Raw genomic sequence first — 20,147 nt, forward strand, 5'->3', positions numbered from 1 at the left:
AAACCCCTATAAAACCTTCAGATCTCATGTGACTTATTTACTACCACGAGAATAGTATGTGGGAAACTGCCCATTATTCAGTTATCTCCCACCTGGTCCCTCCCACAACATGTGGGAATTATGAGAGCCATAATTCAAGATGAGATTTGGATGGGGAGACAACCAGACCACATCATTATTAAAGTCAGTGTGTAGGGGGTAGATGCAGTGGCTCGTGCCTGTAATCCCAGTATTTTGGGAGGTCAAGGCAAGTGGATCACTTGAGTCCAGAAGTTCGAGACCAGCCTGGCAACGTGGCACAACTCTGTCTCTACAAAAAATACAAAAATTAGCTAGGTATGGTGGCACACGCTTTAATCCCAGCTACTTAGGAGGCCGAGGCACCAGAATCGCTTGAGCCTGGAAGGTCGAGGTTGCAGTGAGTCAAGACCACGCTACTGCACTCCAGCCTGGGTGACAGAATGAGACCCTGCCACAAAACAAAACGAAATGAGAAACAAAAACAACAACAGTAAAGTCAATATGTGGGTATTTACATTTCAGTAATAGACTGCTAATGATTGATCTTTCTGTTCTTCCTTATTTTAAATGTTAGTTGTTAATAGGAAATGCAATAGTTGTTTTTCTTCATAGATTTGTTTTTGTTAGTCTTTAATAACAAAGGAGTTATTTAAAATATCAGTAGTTTTATTAAAATGACTTTTTGATGGATTTAATTATGCACAGCAATATATGCACAGTTTTTTCTTTCAGAGTTTTAGAAATGTTATCAGAAGCTCTTTATTTTTTGCCTCAGTTTATCTTATACATCTAGGAGACTTCACCCATTGGTTGTTAATTTAATTGGCTCATGTGGAGAGACTTACAAGGAACTTGGGTTTATTACTGACTTTTTTTTTTTTTTTTTTTGTAATTCTGAGCTCTTATTGCTAAAGGAAAGATCATTTTAAAGGCTTACTTAAATCTCTCTTTGGCAGCACTTTCTGGAGTATGTAATTTTTAAATTTTATTTAATCTGACTTCAGCATATCAAAAGTATCTTGCATAACCTGTGAGCTGCTGTATCTCATAAATTTATCCTGTATTAGTGAACTTTCAGAGAATATATACTGAAGAACAGTTAAAGAAAAGAACAAGTGTTAATTGTTTTAAAACCGGAATCTTTCTATTTTTTACAGTCAGTGACTTCTAAGTGGAAAAGTTTTAAATGGAATTTTTACACATTATTATGGATTATACTTGCAGCTCCTCTTCCTGTTCCTTTCCACTAATGAACTTTATTTTCAAAGCCGGAAAATAAATAGAATTATGTAAAAATAATTTTATGACTACAGCAAGTTTATTGTTTATTATGTTCAAAGGTTAGCATGTGAGACCAGAAGCTAGAAAGCGTCAAATCTATCATGTGAACAAAATAATTGAGAAGATTAGAAATAATACTGCAGACACTATTTCCTGTGTTCCTGCAATCTTATAAAAAATGTGATTCTAGATTTAGGCTTCAGAATATGAACATGTGAAAGATACTTTTCCACTATACAGAGAAGTAATGATGGCCGCAGCTGCCCGTCTGAAGTGGCTGCTGTGAAGATGCTGCAATAGGGGAGGCATGGCCAGAACTGTGTGCTCCATGGAGTGGGCGGGATCTGAGAACAGGCAGGAACCCCACCCTCTTCCGCGTTAGTGGGGTTGGAGCCCCATGCTTCCAGGAGCGGCTGCAGCTGTGGACCTGGGCATCCCTACACTCTTGGGGGCCCGGGAAGTCCCCCTACCCCAGCAGGCTTGGAAGTGCCTGCTCCTGCTGTCTGGCCTCACCCTGCTCCCAGTGCCTGCTCCAGGATGGAGCAAAGCTGTGGCCAAGCATGGGCACTGTTGTGACCCGGCTGGGTGTGCACACACTCGGTGGCGCTGACATGCCAGCCCCCTGCCAACTCACCCCTTTCCAAACTTTGGGACCAAGGAGCACTGGAGGGAGGCCAAGGGGATAGGATTGAGGGCTGCTCCACGTGGGCCTGCAGGCGACCCTCCACAGAAACACCCGGGGCACCTGTAGATGACATGATTGGTGGCAGCAGGAGGCAGGCTCATGGGTGGAAAGGCGCAGGTCCCCACTGAAGCCCCACCTTCAAGACAGGGACAGCCTACAGCCTCAGGGCTGGGCTGTCAGTTCCTGGTGGAATTCACAGTGGCAGTGAAAACTTGCGGTGCTTCTTCTGGGCCTGCCTGTGGACCAGTCAGCACACACATCCTCCCTTCTGAGCCCATAAAAACCTCCAGACCCAGCCAGACTCACACAGACATCAGACTACCAGCTGCAGGAAGAAGCCACCCAATTTGCGTCTCTTTGACTCCTTGGGATGATCTGCCTGCAGAAAGGGAGCTGCCCACTCTGGGTCTCCTGAGTGCTGTTCTGCTGCTCAGTAAAACTCCTTTCTGCCTTCCCACCCTCCAGTTGTTTGTATACCTCATTCTTCCTGGACACGGGACAAGAACTCAGGGACTGCCAAATGGCAGGACTGAAAAAACAGTAACACAAACAGGGCTGAAAGGTACCCACCCTCTACTCCCTCCACTCCCCACATTGTGAGCAGTGAGAAGGAGAGAAGAGCTGTGGCCCTTCGGGGAGCCCACACCTACAGGCTCCCTGAGCTAGGGCTGTGACACCCCATTTGGGGCTCTGTAGTTTCTGGAGTCTCCAAGCTTTTGGGTGCCACTGTGTTCCCCTCCTCCAGACACAGGTACACACAGCGGAAGCCACTTGCTGTACATCAGATCCTGCCACCGGCTTGCCCAGAGCCGGTGCCTGTGCTGGTGCCCGGAGCTGCCCGCCCTGCTACAGCAGCCAATGTGCGTGGCTGTGCGCAGTGGCCGACTCCACGCTCACTTGCTCATGCACCACTTGTTGCTCCACGTCTGACTCGCCCTTGGCAGGTGTGGGATCTGTGCTGGTAGTGCAAGGTGAGTGTGGCCTGCCAGGTCGAGTTGGTGGAATGAGCCCAGCAGGCCTGAGGAAAACTCGGGTAATGGTGCCACCGATCACAGAGGTTTCTGGCTGGAAAAGCGATACACAAACAATAAGTGACAGTAGTGCTTATGTACACTATAGACGAAGTGTTACGAGCTTTTTGACAAATAAAAATCATCCAGCATAAATACCCAGCATCTATGTCTTTATCAGTGTCAGGAATTTTCATGTATGAGGAAGAGTGGTTCAATCTAATTATGAATATCTTTGGTTACTATGGTTACCATCCTATCAAAGATGACTTGCTGTATGGTGACTGTGTGACCAGAGTGTTTTGATATGCTGTTTCTGTAGGTTGCTGGAAAACAATTGCTTTTCCCTTGTTGATAGAACACCAAGAGTAATAATGGCCTGATAAGAGTCTATCTTCATATTCTTAAAAAATGGAGTCGTGAAAAAAGAAGGTTGGATTTAAGGAATAACTGTATACAAAATGTCAACAGACTTAGAAATCACAGTGCTAATATTTTATGTCCATAATGTAATCAAAACATGTCAAATATGTTACAAATATCCTATTATCTTCTGAACAAAGCTTGCCCTCGATTTAAAGATACTGACATTGAGCATATCTTAGTTGATCAAGGTGAATTTTCTGACAAAATTTACATAAAATTAGAAATACAGTTGGGCTACTGTATATAGAACATATTTTCTTTTTGTTTAAAATGAGGATGATAGTATATATTCCTGAGCTACAAGATCCTGAGCTATGGATCTTAAACACCTGCCACCACTAATACCATAGCAACAGAACAAACCAACAATAAACAAACAGGTCGATTTCCTTGTTTGTATTAAGGTAGTTACTTTGTTCATTCCCACATATCTGTTTTTTAGTCTTAGATTTTTAGTGTAATATTTTTAAAAAATTAAATATACAATTGAAGTTTAATGTACATGGGGAAAAGTACACAAATCATACAAGTAGAGTGAGAAATTTTTATGAAGTAAACATACCCATGTATCTGCTACCCAGATAAGGTAGTAATACCTTACTACCTCCATCTTGGAGGATGCCCTCTCTCAGCCCGTCAGAAAGTCTCACATAGTCACCACCTAGTAGTTCTGATACGTGGCATCATAAAATTATACATAGTTGAAATCATACTAATTATAGTGATTTGGAAAAAAACTGGCTTCTTCCTTTTTTTATGTCTATGGCATTCAACTCTGTACTTGCATGCAGCAATACTTTGTTCATTCTCCTTGCTTCATTGTATAGCTGTACCACAATTAACCTATTCATTTGATTATTTATTTATAAATTACCCAGCCTCAGGTATTTCTTTATAGCACTGCTGAAACAATCTAACACAGAAACTGGATATATAACATCAAGTATAATTTATAAATAAAAGAGGTTTATTGGGCTCACCGTTATGCAGGCTGTACAGGCATGATGCTAGCATCTGCTTGGCTTCCAGGCAGGCCTCAGAGAGCTTTTGCTCATGGCAGAAGGTGAAGCAGAGCCTGCATGTCACATGTGGCGAGAGCAGGAGGAAGAGAGAGCAAGGGAGGTGTCACGCACTTTTAAACAGCCAGATCTTGTAAGAACTCACTGTCGTGAGGACAGCACCAGGGAAGTGGTGCTATACCATTCATGAGAAATATGCCCCCATGATCCAATCACCTCCCGCTGGGCTCTACCTCCAAAATTGAGGATTACAGTTCAACATGAGGTTTGGGGAGGGGGAACAAATATCCAAACTATATCATCCAGTGTTTATATATGGGTACATGTTTCTAAAATTTTAGTTTTGTTCCATCTGTTTGTCTATGCTTGTACCAGTGCCACATTGTCTTAATTAATGTAAAGAGTATATACTTGTTAATGTTCTTAGTGAAGATTACCGTTTTTGTTCTTGACTCTTGCATTTCCCATATAGTTCAGAACCAGTTTATTAGTATCTACTACAAAAAATACCTCCTGGGATTGTTTATTTGAGTTATATTAAATTTTTAGGCCAGTTTGGGAAGAACTGACTCTTTGTAATATGAATCTACCGTTAAAGTGTTATATACCTTTGTTTATGTTTTTTATATCTCTGTGTATGTGTGTATGTTGATATTTTTGCTTTGCTCATCTATTGTTAGCTTTATTTATTTGGAACTTTTAGATAGCGTTATAAAAATCAAATGTTTAATTTTTCTAGTTATATGTAGCCAATATAAGAAAGACAGCTGGCCGGGCGCGGTGGCTCAAGCCTGTAATCCCAGCACTTTGGGAGGCCGAGACGGGTGGATCACGAGGTCAGGAGTTCGAGACCATCCTGGCTAACACGGTGAAACCCCGTCTCTACTAAAAATACAAAAAACTAGCCGGGCGAGGTGGCGGGCGCCTATAGTCCCAGCTACTCGGGAGGCTGAGGCAGGAGAATGGTGGAAACCCGGGAGGCGGAGCTTGCAGTGAGCTGAGATTCGGCCACTGCACTCCAGCCTGGGCGACAGAGCGAGACTCCGTCTCAAAAAAAAAAAAAAAAAAAAAAGAAAGACAGCTGATATTTTATATCAATTTTGTATTCAGCAACCATGTTCAATTTTCTTATTTCCTATAGTTTAATCTGTAAAATTTTTGTATTTCTACACATGAAGCTGTGTCATAAGCAGACACTGCTTTGTGTTTTTCATTGATTCTTCTACAATTATATATATTTAAAAGTTTTAGTACATCTTCTATTCTTTTAGTACACCAGAGCATATTAGACATATAAAAAGTTAAAAACCATGTACAAATTCAGAAAATATATTTTTAAAATCACTTATAATCCCTTCCACCGCAATCCAGTTGTTAAATTTGTGGTATCTCCAGACATTATAGTTTAACATTGGATCATAAAGGACAAAATTTTAAAAATACTGTTTCCATTTAGTAATATCCCAATAACAGTTTTTCATGACAATAAATATTTTTCTGCACAAAATTGTTACTAGTGAATGTATTTATTTTCAAATATGTTGCTCTTATAAACAACACTGCATTTCAAAGATTTGTGGGTGGGCCTTTGGCTGCTGTATATTTTTTGGACATAATTTCCTTAGGTGAAATCCCTGGAAGTTGATGTTCTTAGTTATAATGTATAGGCTTTTGAAATTTGTTTCCAAATTGCTTTCTAGAAGTGCTGTGTAAATTCTCATTCACACCAGTAGTATAGAAAATTCCTGTTTGCAAACACCCTAGCTTCTGTTGATATTCACCCTGTATTGTATGAAATGTTTTTTGTTTTTCCTATCAGTTGAAACTAAAACCCTTAACCTTTTATGAACTAGTGGTTTCATGAAAATGTTTTACCTTTTTTTAAAAAAAAATCATCCTCCTCACACTTTCTATTTTCCATTCCTCTTACCTTTTTCTTAAAATTGCAGGATTTTCAAATTAGAATATCTAATACACTTTTCCACATTTACACAGGAGAAAACCAGCCTGGAAGATTAAGTGATCTGTCAACTACTGACCAGCTGACACCTTTCCAGATTTATTTCCCTGCATCTGATTAATCCCATTTTCTTTGAAAGGATACTGGTTTTCAAGACTTTAAAGAAGATTACTATTGTTTTTTTGGTAGACAGGCTAGAACTTATTATCTAATAACAGGATTATAACATAGTCTTATTTATCATGTTCTTATGTCTCATGACATTATATGAACAGAACTATCACTTTAACAAAAAGTCATCAATAGATTTCTGTATAATAGATAAGTAGTAGTAAGCCATCAATAAATAGCAGTTCTTATTCTTATTTGAAATAAAAAGATCCTGAAATTATATTATTACTCATATAATTTTATGTGTATTCTATTCTTTGTAGATTGACAGTTACTTATACTTTTTCACTGTATTTTAAAAGCAATTCAGCCTGCAACTTAAGTGGTTTATAATTGTAAGGGTCAAAAAGAACATATTGAAAAATTTTTGGATTAGTGAAAACTGGGAGTTTAGTTGGCCTTTTTATTTCTCTCTCTCTCTCTCTCTCTTTCTCTCTCTCTCTCTCTCTCCCCCCCCCCACCCCCAGGTCTCTGCCAGCACCCTGAAATTTCTACATTTGTAAAACAATTTGCCATTAATATTTTCTCTCATATTAGAGATAATTGCTTCATCTCTAAAGGAAGAGGTAGTAGAAACCACCACTGTCTTTTTGCAGAAGTTTAAATAAAGGTGTGAAAATTCATGTTCTCTGGGTTCCCTTCCTCCCATACACCTCAAAAAAGAATGGTAGCCACTCAGTCTTAAGAAAGTTTAGAGCCTTAGTGCAACAGTTTAGAATAATCTAATTTTTGTTTGTTTTTAAAGACTTTGTTGTTATACTCTATTTCTATTCTTCATTCTTGAAATCCGCTTCCCCCACCTCTGTTCCCCACCCCCACCTCCTACACAATAATGGGTGTTTTGCTGAAGTGATCGAAGGAGGGATATCTGTTGTGCAAACATTCATATATGAAAAGTTAACAAAATAATGCCCTGGCTTCCTAATCCCTGTTACTACCACTAATTAAGATTCCAGTGAATGCCTCTTTGGATTTGAGGTTTGTCACGAGTAATCTGACAAAGTTTCATTTACACAAGTACTGTGGAAATGTAACTTGTCCTTTTGTAAATTGTTATTATGAAGGGGTACATTAGACCAAAATTTTCTTAAGTTCATACATCTCGTATAACTGGCTCTGGTAAATCACTAGATGCTCAAAAGAGTTATGAATTGAATTCACTGTACATACTAGATTAGAATAATTTTTATAGTAGTAGATGTGGAAGGTGTCTATTTGGCCTTTTTAAAAAGAACTTTTTATATGTTATACACAAAATAAATATTTACAGTTTGACCACTTTATGTTGTATACTTTATATACGAAACAAAATGCTTTAACTTCTTCATACAAAAAATAAAATTTATACTGTTCTGAAGTCACAGGTTCTCTGATCATATTTTTTTACTCTGAGTATCATGTTCAATGTCCCTTTTGTGTTCTATTTGAAACTTTAATTTGGAAAAGAAAAATGTACTTCTTAGACATTAGTTTTATGGTAATTATAATGAAGCTGGACATAATTGCATATTTATACTTCATTGTAAATCAACAGCTCCCTAATATTCTTAAAAGTGTTCCTTGTTTTTTTAAAACAGCAGCATTTTGTTAACCTTAATCAGAGCCTGACGTGTGTTTCTTCTAAATGGCATCTGATGTGGTGTCTCTCCTCAGTTCTCTGTGGTTTCCTGTTTTTTTCATACATAGAGAAAAACTTTTTGAGGTATGAAGCCTCATATTTTTCTTTTAATGGTACCTCAAACCTAAACTCTCTTATAAATTATACAGCATAGTGTTGTCAATCTGTCTCACCATTAATTTATGCCACTTCCCACAGACTGTTTCCCTAGAATCTCTCCAGCCCTTGCTGTGTATCCATCACCCAGCTTGCATGTCCTTGTATACCCCACTCTAGATTCTTTAGCATTACAGGTTTTACTTCTAATCCTAAAGTGTGTTCTTCAAAGACAAAGGTGTTATCTTTACTTCTATAATTGTATTTCCCCAACAGTGCCTTGTTTTAGCAATGAGTAGATATAGTAGGTTCTCTAAGTGTTGTCTCTAGAGCAGTAGCAGCAGCTGCAGGGAACATTTTATAGCTCTCAATGTTCAGGCCCCACCCTAGTGCTACTGAAACATAGTATCTTGGGTTGATGATCAGGCTATGTTAACAAGCCTCAGATAATTTGGATGCATGCTGAAGTTTGACAACCACTGCTATGGAAAATTATTGAATATCAAGTTGTACCTTTATGGTGATATCTCATTGAGAGGATTGATACAGAATGGGGCCAGGCACAATTTATTTTATTCTGCCTGATTCTTGTATTTCAGAGATACTGGTAAAGAAAACCTAAGATTTAAATATTTGCTATCTTATAAGAGGATGCTGTCTTATAAGAGGGACGACTTTTATGCTATTCTGTTGTAAAAATTGTAGTTTAAATTTTAAAAACTGAATGATTTCTTTCTTCTGCCGAATTAGGAATAGGCATTATTCTGAAGCAGGAGGGTTAAGTAAGAAATGCATCCTGGGTGTCACTAATTTTCATGGTGGGAAAGAGGGTCGGTGATTTGGAGACTGGTCAGATGGTGATAGGTTGAGAGACGTTTCCCTAGTTACCATTCTGTGCTCTTCTAAGTTTTTTGAATCATGTAACTGCGTTACATGTTAACATTTTGTTGAATGATATGTAGTCAAAATAAAGTAATAAATAAATGTTGAATAAACGCCCATGATAAAACCATTGTGGTTGGTTTAAAAAATTAAGTTTTTCTTTTGTATTAATATGAAAAGTTAGATAACATATGCTTTTCATCTCTGCAGAAGACATCAAGGTTGTGGCAGAAATATCTTGATGGCTTTCCATCTTAGTCTTCTTGAATTGGCTAATACATATTACTCATTTGTGCAATGAATAAAGGATTTATATTATATGGATCCATCATCTTATGACTGTTTTTAGAAAATGAGAATTAAATCTTGATTCATTATTAAATAACCTTGTATACACATACGAAGAGGTCATGACACATAAAACTTTGACCTAATACCTTTTTTTCAGATATGTTTCAATAGCTATCTTGATACCCTAGGACTGTTTGAGAGAAAATTAATTTAAATTTTTGTCTTATTCTTAGCAAATGCAAAATAATTGAGTTAAACAGAACCCACTACATTTGTTCTGAAATATGAACAGTATTCTCAAATATTTGTCTGGTAGTACAAATACAATTATATTAATTTTATTATTGAATTTTGCTGCTTCAAAGGGAGGTATTTCTTAAATGACACTTGATTCAATTATTTCCCTTTTTTTCCACCTTGCACAGAACTATCGTACCATGGAAAGTATTCAGACAGTGCCTTCATGAGGTCCACCAAATTAGCTCTGGCCTGGAAGCAATGGCTCTAAAATCAACAATTGATTTAACTTGCAATGATTACATTTCAGTTTTTGAATTTGATATTTTTACCAGGCTGTTTCAGGTAAGTTTATACTTGCTTAGTCTATCCATTCCCTTCCTCTCTCCCTTTCTTTTCTCTCTGTTTCTCTCTCTCTCTTGCACACATATAAACAAACGTGGAAAATAATGTCATTACTATTAATCTGTAGTTTTATTGGTATGTTTGGTCATTTCTAAAAGTTTAGAGTGAGCCATTTGGCTTAAGTTTGGAGTATCAGATGCTGTGAGCCTGGTGGCTGCTTGTCAGCTTTGAGAGGATCCATCCAAAAGAGCTTTGTTTTAAACTCTCTACTTAGTTTCTCACTTTATTTTATTGATCTTTTAGCACAATGATGGATAGAATGCAACAACTGCAGGTGGGCATTTTCCAGCTAGATCTAAAATCTTTCCCTTTGCCTTCTGTGTTTATTAGGTCAAAAGGGAAATAGTAAACTTAGAAATATCAGACTGTTCTGTATAGAACAGAACTGGTATCCTGTACTTATTTTATAAATTGCTTTGCACATTCAACCATGTGTAACGAATATTTTTCAGTGTCAATAAATATTCCTCGTAAGTTCCTACGTCATATTCATTCAAAATAATATGTCAGTATTAACAAAGCTCTCTTGAAAAATTTAGATTTTTACCTGCATTTTCTCTAATGTAAACAACTTCAAGATGAACATTTTTGTTATGCTTATTGTTTTTCCTTTTAAATTATCCTCCATAATTGTTTTCACATAGCAGATTAGAAGGAGGTAGCATTATGTGGATACTATCATTGTCTTCTTTTGCATGCCTTAATGGAATTACCTTAAACATGAAGACTTGAAATTTGTGTTTTGAGGCCGGGTGCAGTGGCTCAAGCCTGTAATCCCAGCACTTTGGGAGGCCGGGACGGGTGGATCACGAGGCCAGGAGATCGAGACCATCCTGGCTAACATGGTGAAACCCCGTCTCTACTAAAAAATACAAAATCTAGCCGGGCGAGGTGGCGGGCGCCTGTAGTCCCAGCTAATGTAGTCCCAGCTGCCTGGGAGGCTGAGGCAGGAGAATGACGTAAACCCGGGAGGCGGAGCTTTGTTTTGACTCTGCCACTAAAATGTGTATCATCTACGGGATTCAGTTCAAGTAGTCACAAAATAAAAATTTTCTGCTTAACATTTTTATGATTTAGTAACATAAATTATATAGTAAATGAGATAAGTTGATCAGACTGGGCTTACTTATATTCTGATAAAATTTTTTATCATTTTAATCTGAAGTAACATTTATTCTCTTTGAAACATGCTTTCAACAAATTAATTAGAGTATAATGTTGGTTTCATGTTTTTCATGTTACATGAACTTCTCTCATCTATAATTCTGCTTGGCACTAGCTAGCAAGGATTGGGTGACTGGTTTATGTAATAAAAAACACATTGCACAGGATTAGCTTTTAATTTATGAAGGAACTCATTAATAGAAGAGAGATTAACTCCTGTCAACAATACATATAGGATGTGAAACCATGTCTCTACTAAAAATGCAAAAAATTAGCTGGACGTGGTAGTGGTGGGCGCCTGTAGTCCCAGCTACTCAGGAGGCTGAAACAGGAGAATGGCATGAACCCAGGAGGTGGAGCTTGCAGTGAGCTGAGATCAAGCCACTGCATTCCAGCCTGCACGACAGAGCGGAGTCTCAAAAAAAAAACAAGATATATTTCACTGTATTACAATTTCAAAATCATAATTCTACCTTGTGTATAGGGTAAGCAATTAGATAAATCACTGATGAAAGTGTGCTTTTGCTTATTTTAAATTTTTAAATTCATGATTATTCCCTTGGTGTATATATTATAGTTTGACAGTTTTTGTTTTTCAAAGATTTTAAGATCTATTTAAAAAAAAAGTTATCTGATATTGGTCATTTTATAATGGAACCTCTCCTTTCTTTAAAGGTTTCTGATAATTTTACAGAATATCTTATTTATTTAACATGATACAAAGACATTCTAAATGGTAGGAGCTTTGCTTCTTCACCTTGTCAAGGAAGAGAGTAAAAGTAATCTTCCTACATTAAACCTAACTGCTCATTCTAGGAAGTGAGTATATTTTTGTGGTGAGCCTGGATGACTTTTTACTGTGGGTATTAAATGCTAGAATTCCCTGGCGTTATATATTGAAAGTATGAGGGCAACTTAATGTTGGTTAAACACTTACCTAAACTGCTATTTAATATGTGGACATATTTCCTTATAAGGTGTTTTACTTTAAAATAGCACAAGTCAGCCTTAATACTCTAAGGAATATATATCTTATTTACTTTCACTGGGATGGGAAAAGAAAGGGCTATTTTTAAGTCAAGCTACTGTGAAAAGTTTTAGATCGTAAAATGAAAATCTTACCTGGGCTGGGGAATTCCTAATCATTTTAAAAATGTGATTACAGAAGGAGCTGAAAAACTCTTGGTTAGCCCCTGTGTATTTCTGAGATTCATCATTCTGTTTATTTCTATACTCCAGTCAAATGCTTTGAAGGTAATCGTATGTGTGCCCTAAAATGTGATAAAATTGGTTCTGTGTATAGAGAAGTAGATGGTTTAACTTTTGCTGATCTTTTTATACAACTTTAAAAATTAAGTGATTTTCTTAAATGTATTTATTAAATCCTTACATTTATATATTACATAAGAACATATGTTTTGCTAACACTGTGTGACTGCAGAAACATACATTCAGTTATAGCCGTGATAGTAGTAGTTAATTGGCAGTGACTTCTTCTGACTGCAAATTATTGGGAGTGGGGTATTTAGCAGAATGGGAACTGAAGGTGAACAAGGTACACTTTTAGAATTTGGGGTCTGAAGTAGAGAAACTAGCAGAAGGTTTTGAAGAAGGAGCCAGCGGGGGGCAGGAGATGAAGTTGAGAATTGCAGAGGGAATGAAAGAAGTAAAAATGTTTGCTTCCTCTTGGCTTTCATTCTTATACGCAGGCAGAACCTGAACAAATACTTGGGAGTCACTGGAGGGATCTTACTTTGGTCACCTTCCTCATTTCCTGTTCTTCCTTCTTTCCTTTTCTTTATCCTTCTCTTTTCTCTCAGAGTCACTTAGAGATGCTGGAATCGGCACATGCTACTGTTCTGGAAAGGAATTATAGGGATTTTGCTTCTCTCTTCCTTCTCCCTTGGGCTGTTGTTCTCCTTTTCCTCTATATCCCCAGTATTAGAAAAAATGGGGTCACTGAGAAATGGGGCACTAAATTTGGGGGTAGCAGGATAAGGATGGAGTATTTTAGTAGAATATCCTAGTGACCGTGGAATATGTAGCATCAATGGAATAGTGAGGAAAATCAAAGAAGAGGAAAGTCCTCAGTTGTAGCAAAGAATTAAAGAGAGTGTCTAGGCAGACCGACGGAGGACCCTCTTCCAACTTAAGCTGTAAGTCAGTAACTGGCTCTTCTTGAAAATAGTAGCATTTGGGAGAATGGAGGGACTTGTCTCCTTTATTCACTTCATTAATTTCTATCTTCATTTAAAAATATGTAGATAATTTTATGTTCTCATATACGAAAAAATTTCTTTAATCCGAACAGCAAAATAAAAAATATATATATTCTCCAAAGCACTTTGTTTTGCCTTTTTTAAGCCAGTAGTCATCGAAATACTTTAAAAATAAAAAGCACATAAGTACTACATGTTTCTGTTTTGAGTGGGCTGCATACAAGAAAAACAATACACAGACTCATTCTATTACATAAATATTTTTGCAATTAGAAGCTGGCCCTCTGGATTATGTACTAAGAAATGGTTGCTAAATACTGTAGCAGTTGGCTCAAAACACCAATTTTATTTTTTTACTTGTATTTTGATCTGTGCATTGGTGCTTTATAAAGTTCAGCATTTTTTTCCAACCACTCTTCCACTGATTTGTGTGGACTTTAATGGAAGTGACCCAAATATTTGTTTGATATTTCTTTCATCCTTGTCCTTTATAGATGGGTAAAACAAAACAAAAACTAAGGTCCAGAATAACAGTTACTGCTCAGTTTTTAAAAATACATACTGATATTTTCTAAGTAATGTTTAATACAATTTTTTAGTCATGCATTAGGAAGAAAATTAAAAACATGCTTTTTTTTTTCAGCCTCTCATATTATTATTCTCTAGAGCGCCTTTCTTGCCCAATTAGGTATTTTCATGTGATGGGGAAATACCCCGAAGATTTTTCTTGTTATGTTGAAAAAGGCTAAAAAACTTTATTATTACTAAATCATTCTTTGTTATCCTCATCTCAAGGGTTATAATCCTTGAAGAATTCTGACTTGTAAATTTATAACTTGCTTAACAATAATGAGGAACAAGTCTCAAAACAAACAAAAGCAGGAACTTTCTACCAGTAATCATGTCTAGAATAACTGCTTTAACAGCTTAAACATGGCAACGTAAACATACTTTTTTTTTCTTTTATGTAGAAGATTTAATAATCTGGCACATCAGATAGAGTATGCTGCCAGTTCCTTGGAATAAATGTAGCTTCAGCCTTAAAAAAATTACAGAGATGATTCATCCACACCCTTGAGTAAAGTTGTCTATCACTGACTGCCTTTTTTCTCTTGCCCTGGTAGCTGGACAGACAACCAGTCGGATTAAAGAGAGAATGATGCAATGGTACAAACCAAATACTTATGCGAAAGGTTTTGTTTTTATGTAACTCACTTTTAAGCCCTAAACCTTTCCTAAGTTTATAGTTATGTAAAGTTAAGCCAGATGTGTCTACAGTAGTGTTGACACTAGCCTTTTACACAAGTCACTAGAGGATCTGTTCAATGACATTGATCCCTGGCTGATTACTGTTATCTGACACTGCAGTGGTCCTGGCATCCTATGGGTAAGCAAGACAGCCATATTCCTTGTCCTTATGTAGCTTATGGGTAATGTGTAACCTTTGCCAAGTCATGTAAGTTCTATGATACGGTTTCTTACTCTGTAAAATGAAGCAGTTGTTAACGAAACAGACATACAGGGAGGTGAGGAATACAGCAAGAGGTAACAGTTTTAAATACGCTGGTCAGAGAAGGCTTCATAGAGGAAGTGACATTTGGAGACAGGAATGAGATGGATATTTGGGGGAAGAAAATTCAAGTAAAGGCATCAGCAAATACAAAGACTCTAAGAGGAAAGAGGGTTTTTGTGTTCAAGACAATAGCAGGCTGGAGAAGATGCAGAAAGTGGGAGAGTTATAGCAGATGGAGACAAAAAAGGGAACTGCTGGGGATCAAACCCTGTAAAGTCCTTCTAAGCGATATATGAGGACTTTGGCTTTTATTCAAAGTTAGAAGGCTTTGAACAAAAGAATTATTTCATTTATGTTTTAAAATGGTCACAAGTTCTGTAGTGAGAATAGACTGTGTAGAGAAGAGATTTTGTGGTTTTCTTTTTTGTTCTCTGTATTGTCTTCCTGAAAAATCTGTTTTCTGCCTAATCATATTTCTCTAAAGAACAATAGACTTCAATGTCTGCTGGTAGGTAACAAAAGTTGACCTAAACCACATAAGGTCAGATTAACTTAAAATAGCCAAGATAATGTTAAGTGTATTAAATGATGGTTCAATATGTAATCAGTGTTTGATATTCTCTAGATAATCTCTTTTAATTAATTTATTTTTTAGCCTTGGGGCTCTATTTTGCGGAATTGGAATTTCTTAGCTGTGACACATCCAGGTTACATGGCATTTCTCACGTATGATGAAGTTAAAGCACGACTACAGAAATACAGCACCAAACCCGGAAGGTAAGACTTTTTAGCAGTAATATTATGTGATATATCCAAAGATGAAAATTCTCTATGGTTTGCTCCTAAGTTAATCAGCAACACCTGCTGATGGCATGCTTGGGAGGGGTCTAGAAAAGCTAAAAGACCAAAATGGTGCTTCTTAATCTAATCTTTTAAATTGATACATTGTGCTTACTCTGAAACTTGGTATTCATAAAGTGAAAGGGGATATGATCTCCTTTCTGTTTTCGTGATATCTGTGTTTATGTGCAAAATTGTATGTACATATTTGAATACTTGAATACTGTACTAAAGAACAAATAAATAGAACAGTCTTATGTTCGTTACTTTGGAGTATTTTTAAGACATTCATTTAAGTTCTCTGATAAATACAAGTACATATACATGCACCTGAACACATAAATATAAATGTAAGTTTATGAACAAATAAATGTATGTACGTAGCATATATAGACCTATTGTTATCATCAAAACCAATTTCGTGTCCTTGAAAACTTTTTTCATAATGCCTTATGTTTTATTGTAGCCTCAGAATTTATATTTTATTTTCCAAATGATGAAACTAAATGAGCCTTGGAGAGGTCGGTCAGCCCCTGTGGCTTTGGCCAAGAAATTACACCTTATTAATGGCAAATCTGGGTCCAGAAAATCTGTCTCTTCCGTGGTTCAGTGCATTTTCCCATGTATTTCATCTAAAAATTCATTAGGCACATAGTAGGCATTTGTGCTATGGCAGGCAGTATGCTGAGTACAGCAATAGGAATATTAGAGACCTGCTTGTCAGAGTCCTCACATTTCAGATGCTATTCCAGTATTCATTAGTGCACTGATATTCATATAGAGAACATTTCATTTTAGGGATGAATTTGGTGGTGGTTTTTAAGTGTACCTTTTTTTTTCTAGTATCATTTTTATTTTATTTGTGGTGTATATAATGTTTGTACTTTAAAACATTTTTGTTTTGTTTCGCTTTGTTTTTGAGATGGAGTCTTGCTCTGTCGCCAGGCTGGAGTGCAATGGTACGATCTCCGTTCACTGCAACCTTCGACTCCCTGGTTCGAGCGATTCTTCTGCCTCAGCCTCCCAAGTAGCTGGGATTACAGGCATGTGCCACCACGCCCAGCTAATTTTCGTATTTTTAGTAGAGACGGGGTTTCACCATGTTGTCCAGGATGGTCTTGATCTCCTAACCTCGTGATCTGCCCGCCTCGGTCTCCCAAAGTGCTGGGATTACAGGTGTGAGCCACCACGCCCGGCCAAAACAGTTTTTTTTTTTTTAGTACAAGCCAGTAGTGCTGATTTTTTGTTCTCTGTCATAATGAAACTTTCCATGTTTTTGTCTTTTTAGGAATTTATATAGTATATTTGCAAAAGAAGCTAGTGAGTCCAAAAACAGTTTGGCTTCCACTGAAATCTTCTATTTAGACTAAGGAGAGTTAGTTCTCATTGTGACCATGAGAGCAGATCAGTTATTTTGCATGTTGACAGTGTTTTAGATGAATGATTTTGTTTCATTCAACAATCTCTCATGACCAGATTTTTCCATAATTTTTACTCTCTTGAATGACGCCATATGCAGTATCTTTGTTGCTCTTGGAGTATGAGTTGAAAAATGTGTTGTGGTTGGAATTATACAATCATACAAACTTAACATGTGAGTTATTTGATAAATTATCTTGTCCAATCATAGAAATAATGAGGAAACTGAGGCCTTTATTTTTGGTTTTGGTTACTTGTTCAGTATAATGGAGAACATGAATTACAGTGTTGAGAACAACAGCCAGGTCTCATTACTGTTTGGAAAAGTTCTCTTAATAAAAAACTACTGCCCTCTGCTAAGAATATTTATCATAAGACCCATCAGTAAACTTATCTTTCTTCAAATGCATACAATATATACCTTTTATACAGCTTTTTTTGTGTATCAATCATACGTTAAAAAACTAGAAGAGTGTCCTCTGAAAAAAAAATCTTTATTTCCTTCCTAACTTGCCATGTATTGATGTTTTCTATTAAATTTTACGTAGCTTATGATGAAATAAATAATATATAACAAATTATAATGTGTAAAGTATGATGTGGGTACTAAAAATGTGTTTAGGGAAACACCCTTAATGAATAAAAAAAATTGTAACAAATATTTGCTTTGGAGAATATCTGTGTTTAACTTTTTTTTTTTTTTTTAAATCTTGGAAAGTATTTCATGTCTTTGACTTCATAGTATAGAAAACAATTGGATTTACTTCAGGGACATTTTGGCTCCTTAGGTTGTGCTTTATTATTAGGGATCCATCTGACAAAATATGAATTACGGGATGAAGGTAGTAACATTTGGGAATCTAAGTGAAATATTCATTAGGTGGCTTTTTAGGTGATAAGAGTGGCGTTGAACCCTAAACCACCTTGTCAACATGAAAGATACCTCAGTTATATGTGTGTGCATGTGTGTGTGTGTGTGTGTGTGTGTGTTTTTTTTTTTTTTTTTTTTTTTTTTGAGACAATCTCACTGTGTTCACCCAGGCAGGAGTGCAGTGGTACCATCTTGGCTCACTGTAAGCTCCACCTCCTGGGTTCAAATGATTCTCATGCCTCAACCTCCTGAGTAGCTGGGACTACAGGCATGTACCATCATGCCTTGCCAATTTTTTTTTTTTGTATTTTTAGTGGAGACGGGATTTTGCCATGTTGGCCATGCTGGTCTCGAACTCCTGGTGTCAAATAATCCACCTGGCTCAGCCTCCCAACGTGCTGGGGTTACAGGTGTGAGCCACCATACCTAGCCCTAATTTGATTAAATTAAGCATGCTGTTTAAGAGAGCAGGGTGCTAAAAATAAGCCAGAAATTCACTTGAGGTTGGGAAGGGGTAGCCACAAGCCAAAGGGTCAGCAGCAAATTAAATGGGATAGGAAAAAGGTGCATGAGAGGAAGGATTTGTTCTAAAATGCCCTTGGCTCTTACCAGATAACTCGTATTACTAACTCTTACATACACGAATTGCTTGAACCTTCTGTGTAATAATGAGTTTTAGAAACACCATCTCAAAACAATGTTTAGAGCAATAGAAAAGGACATGAATTAAAAATCTGAGCATTTTCACAAGTATGTATTTCAGTATCTACTAGATTCTTAGTATATGAATAAATTTGGAATTACATTTAAAATTACTAGCAATGCAGATTTGTAATTATTTTCTTCATGTTAATATACTCTATAAATTTTGCTGAGATTCATAGTACACAGATTTTTAAGATTCTAACTTTTGACTTAATTTGAAGGAATTTTGTATTAATTTTTTATGTAACAGTTGAATAATGTCCTTCTGAATTATAATTTATAGTGACTTTCTGTTATTTTTAGCACTTCTCATAATATCATAACCGTAAGTCTCAGTGGCATTATTTTATCTGATTTTGATTAAGAATGCCAATAATTGACAGATTGATATCCTATTTTCAGTTTGTCTATGGATATATGTTTTTAGATATTTTTGAAAAGTTCTTTCCAAAGATTCTATCACCAGTATACTTTTTTTGATATTTAAAAATCACTTCTTTTTTTAAAATTCTAGTTTGTCAAAAGATGAAATTACACTTTACTACTAAATATACAAGTTAATTAAATCCAGTGACTGCAGCCATTATGTATGTTAAAGTATATCTTTAAAGTTACATTTATAGTACTTGGTCTATCAATAACTAAAGTATATTTTGAGATACTTGTGTCAGCCACATACATACAGCAGCTAGAGTATTAAAATACAGCCAACAGATTTAAATTGGCTTGTTTTTGATCTGCTTAATGGGGTAATAAAATCCAGAAGGGTATCCTGATAGAAAGATTAAATGCAGTACACTCAAATAAAGAGAAATGATCCAAAATGAAGTAAGTATATAGATAGCTAAATTAATACATAAATGATAATGATGGATTTAAAGCCAAGTTGCTGTCTCCTTTTGTTGGATATTAGTTTTAAGGGATTTGATTTGATTTATATTTTTGAACTATCTTAACTTCCCATTGTAAGATACTGAATTTGACATGGTTAGATGGCAGCCATGAAATTACCTAGTTTGCACTTTTGAACCTTAGGGATGAATGGCTGGAATACCTGAAAGAAAAGTTACTATTTTTAAAAAAGCTGGCCAGGCATGGTGGCTGACGCCTGTAATGCCAACACTTTGAGATGCCGAGGCCGGTGGGTCACTAGGTCAGGAGATCGAGGCCATCCTAACAGGTGAAACCCGGTCTCTATTAAAAATACAAAAAAATTGGCCGAGTGTGGTGGCTCACGCCTGTAATCCCAGCACTTTGGGAGGCCGAGGTGGGCGGATCACGAGGTCAGGAGATCGAGACCATCCTGGCTAACAC

General features: G+C 36.7%; 1 protein-coding gene across 2 annotated transcripts in view; it reads left to right on the forward strand.

The window, feature by feature from the left end:
• The window catches only part of CBLB (Cbl proto-oncogene B, E3 ubiquitin protein ligase), a 216,023-nt gene that overhangs the window by 107,998 nt on the left and 87,878 nt on the right, over nt 1-20,147 (forward strand). For both annotated transcript variants that reach the window (XM_011952954.1, XM_011952953.1), the window contains exons 5-6: nt 9,886-10,042; nt 15,654-15,775. In XM_011952954.1, coding sequence (XP_011808344.1) covers nt 9,886-10,042; nt 15,654-15,775 — 279 coding nt within the window. The remainder of the gene's footprint in view (nt 1-9,885; nt 10,043-15,653; nt 15,776-20,147) is intronic.

The sequence above is a fragment of the Colobus angolensis genome, unplaced genomic scaffold, assembly GCF_000951035.1.
Source record: "Colobus angolensis palliatus isolate OR3802 unplaced genomic scaffold, Cang.pa_1.0 Scaffold353, whole genome shotgun sequence".
NCBI lineage: Eukaryota > Metazoa > Chordata > Mammalia > Primates > Cercopithecidae > Colobus > Colobus angolensis.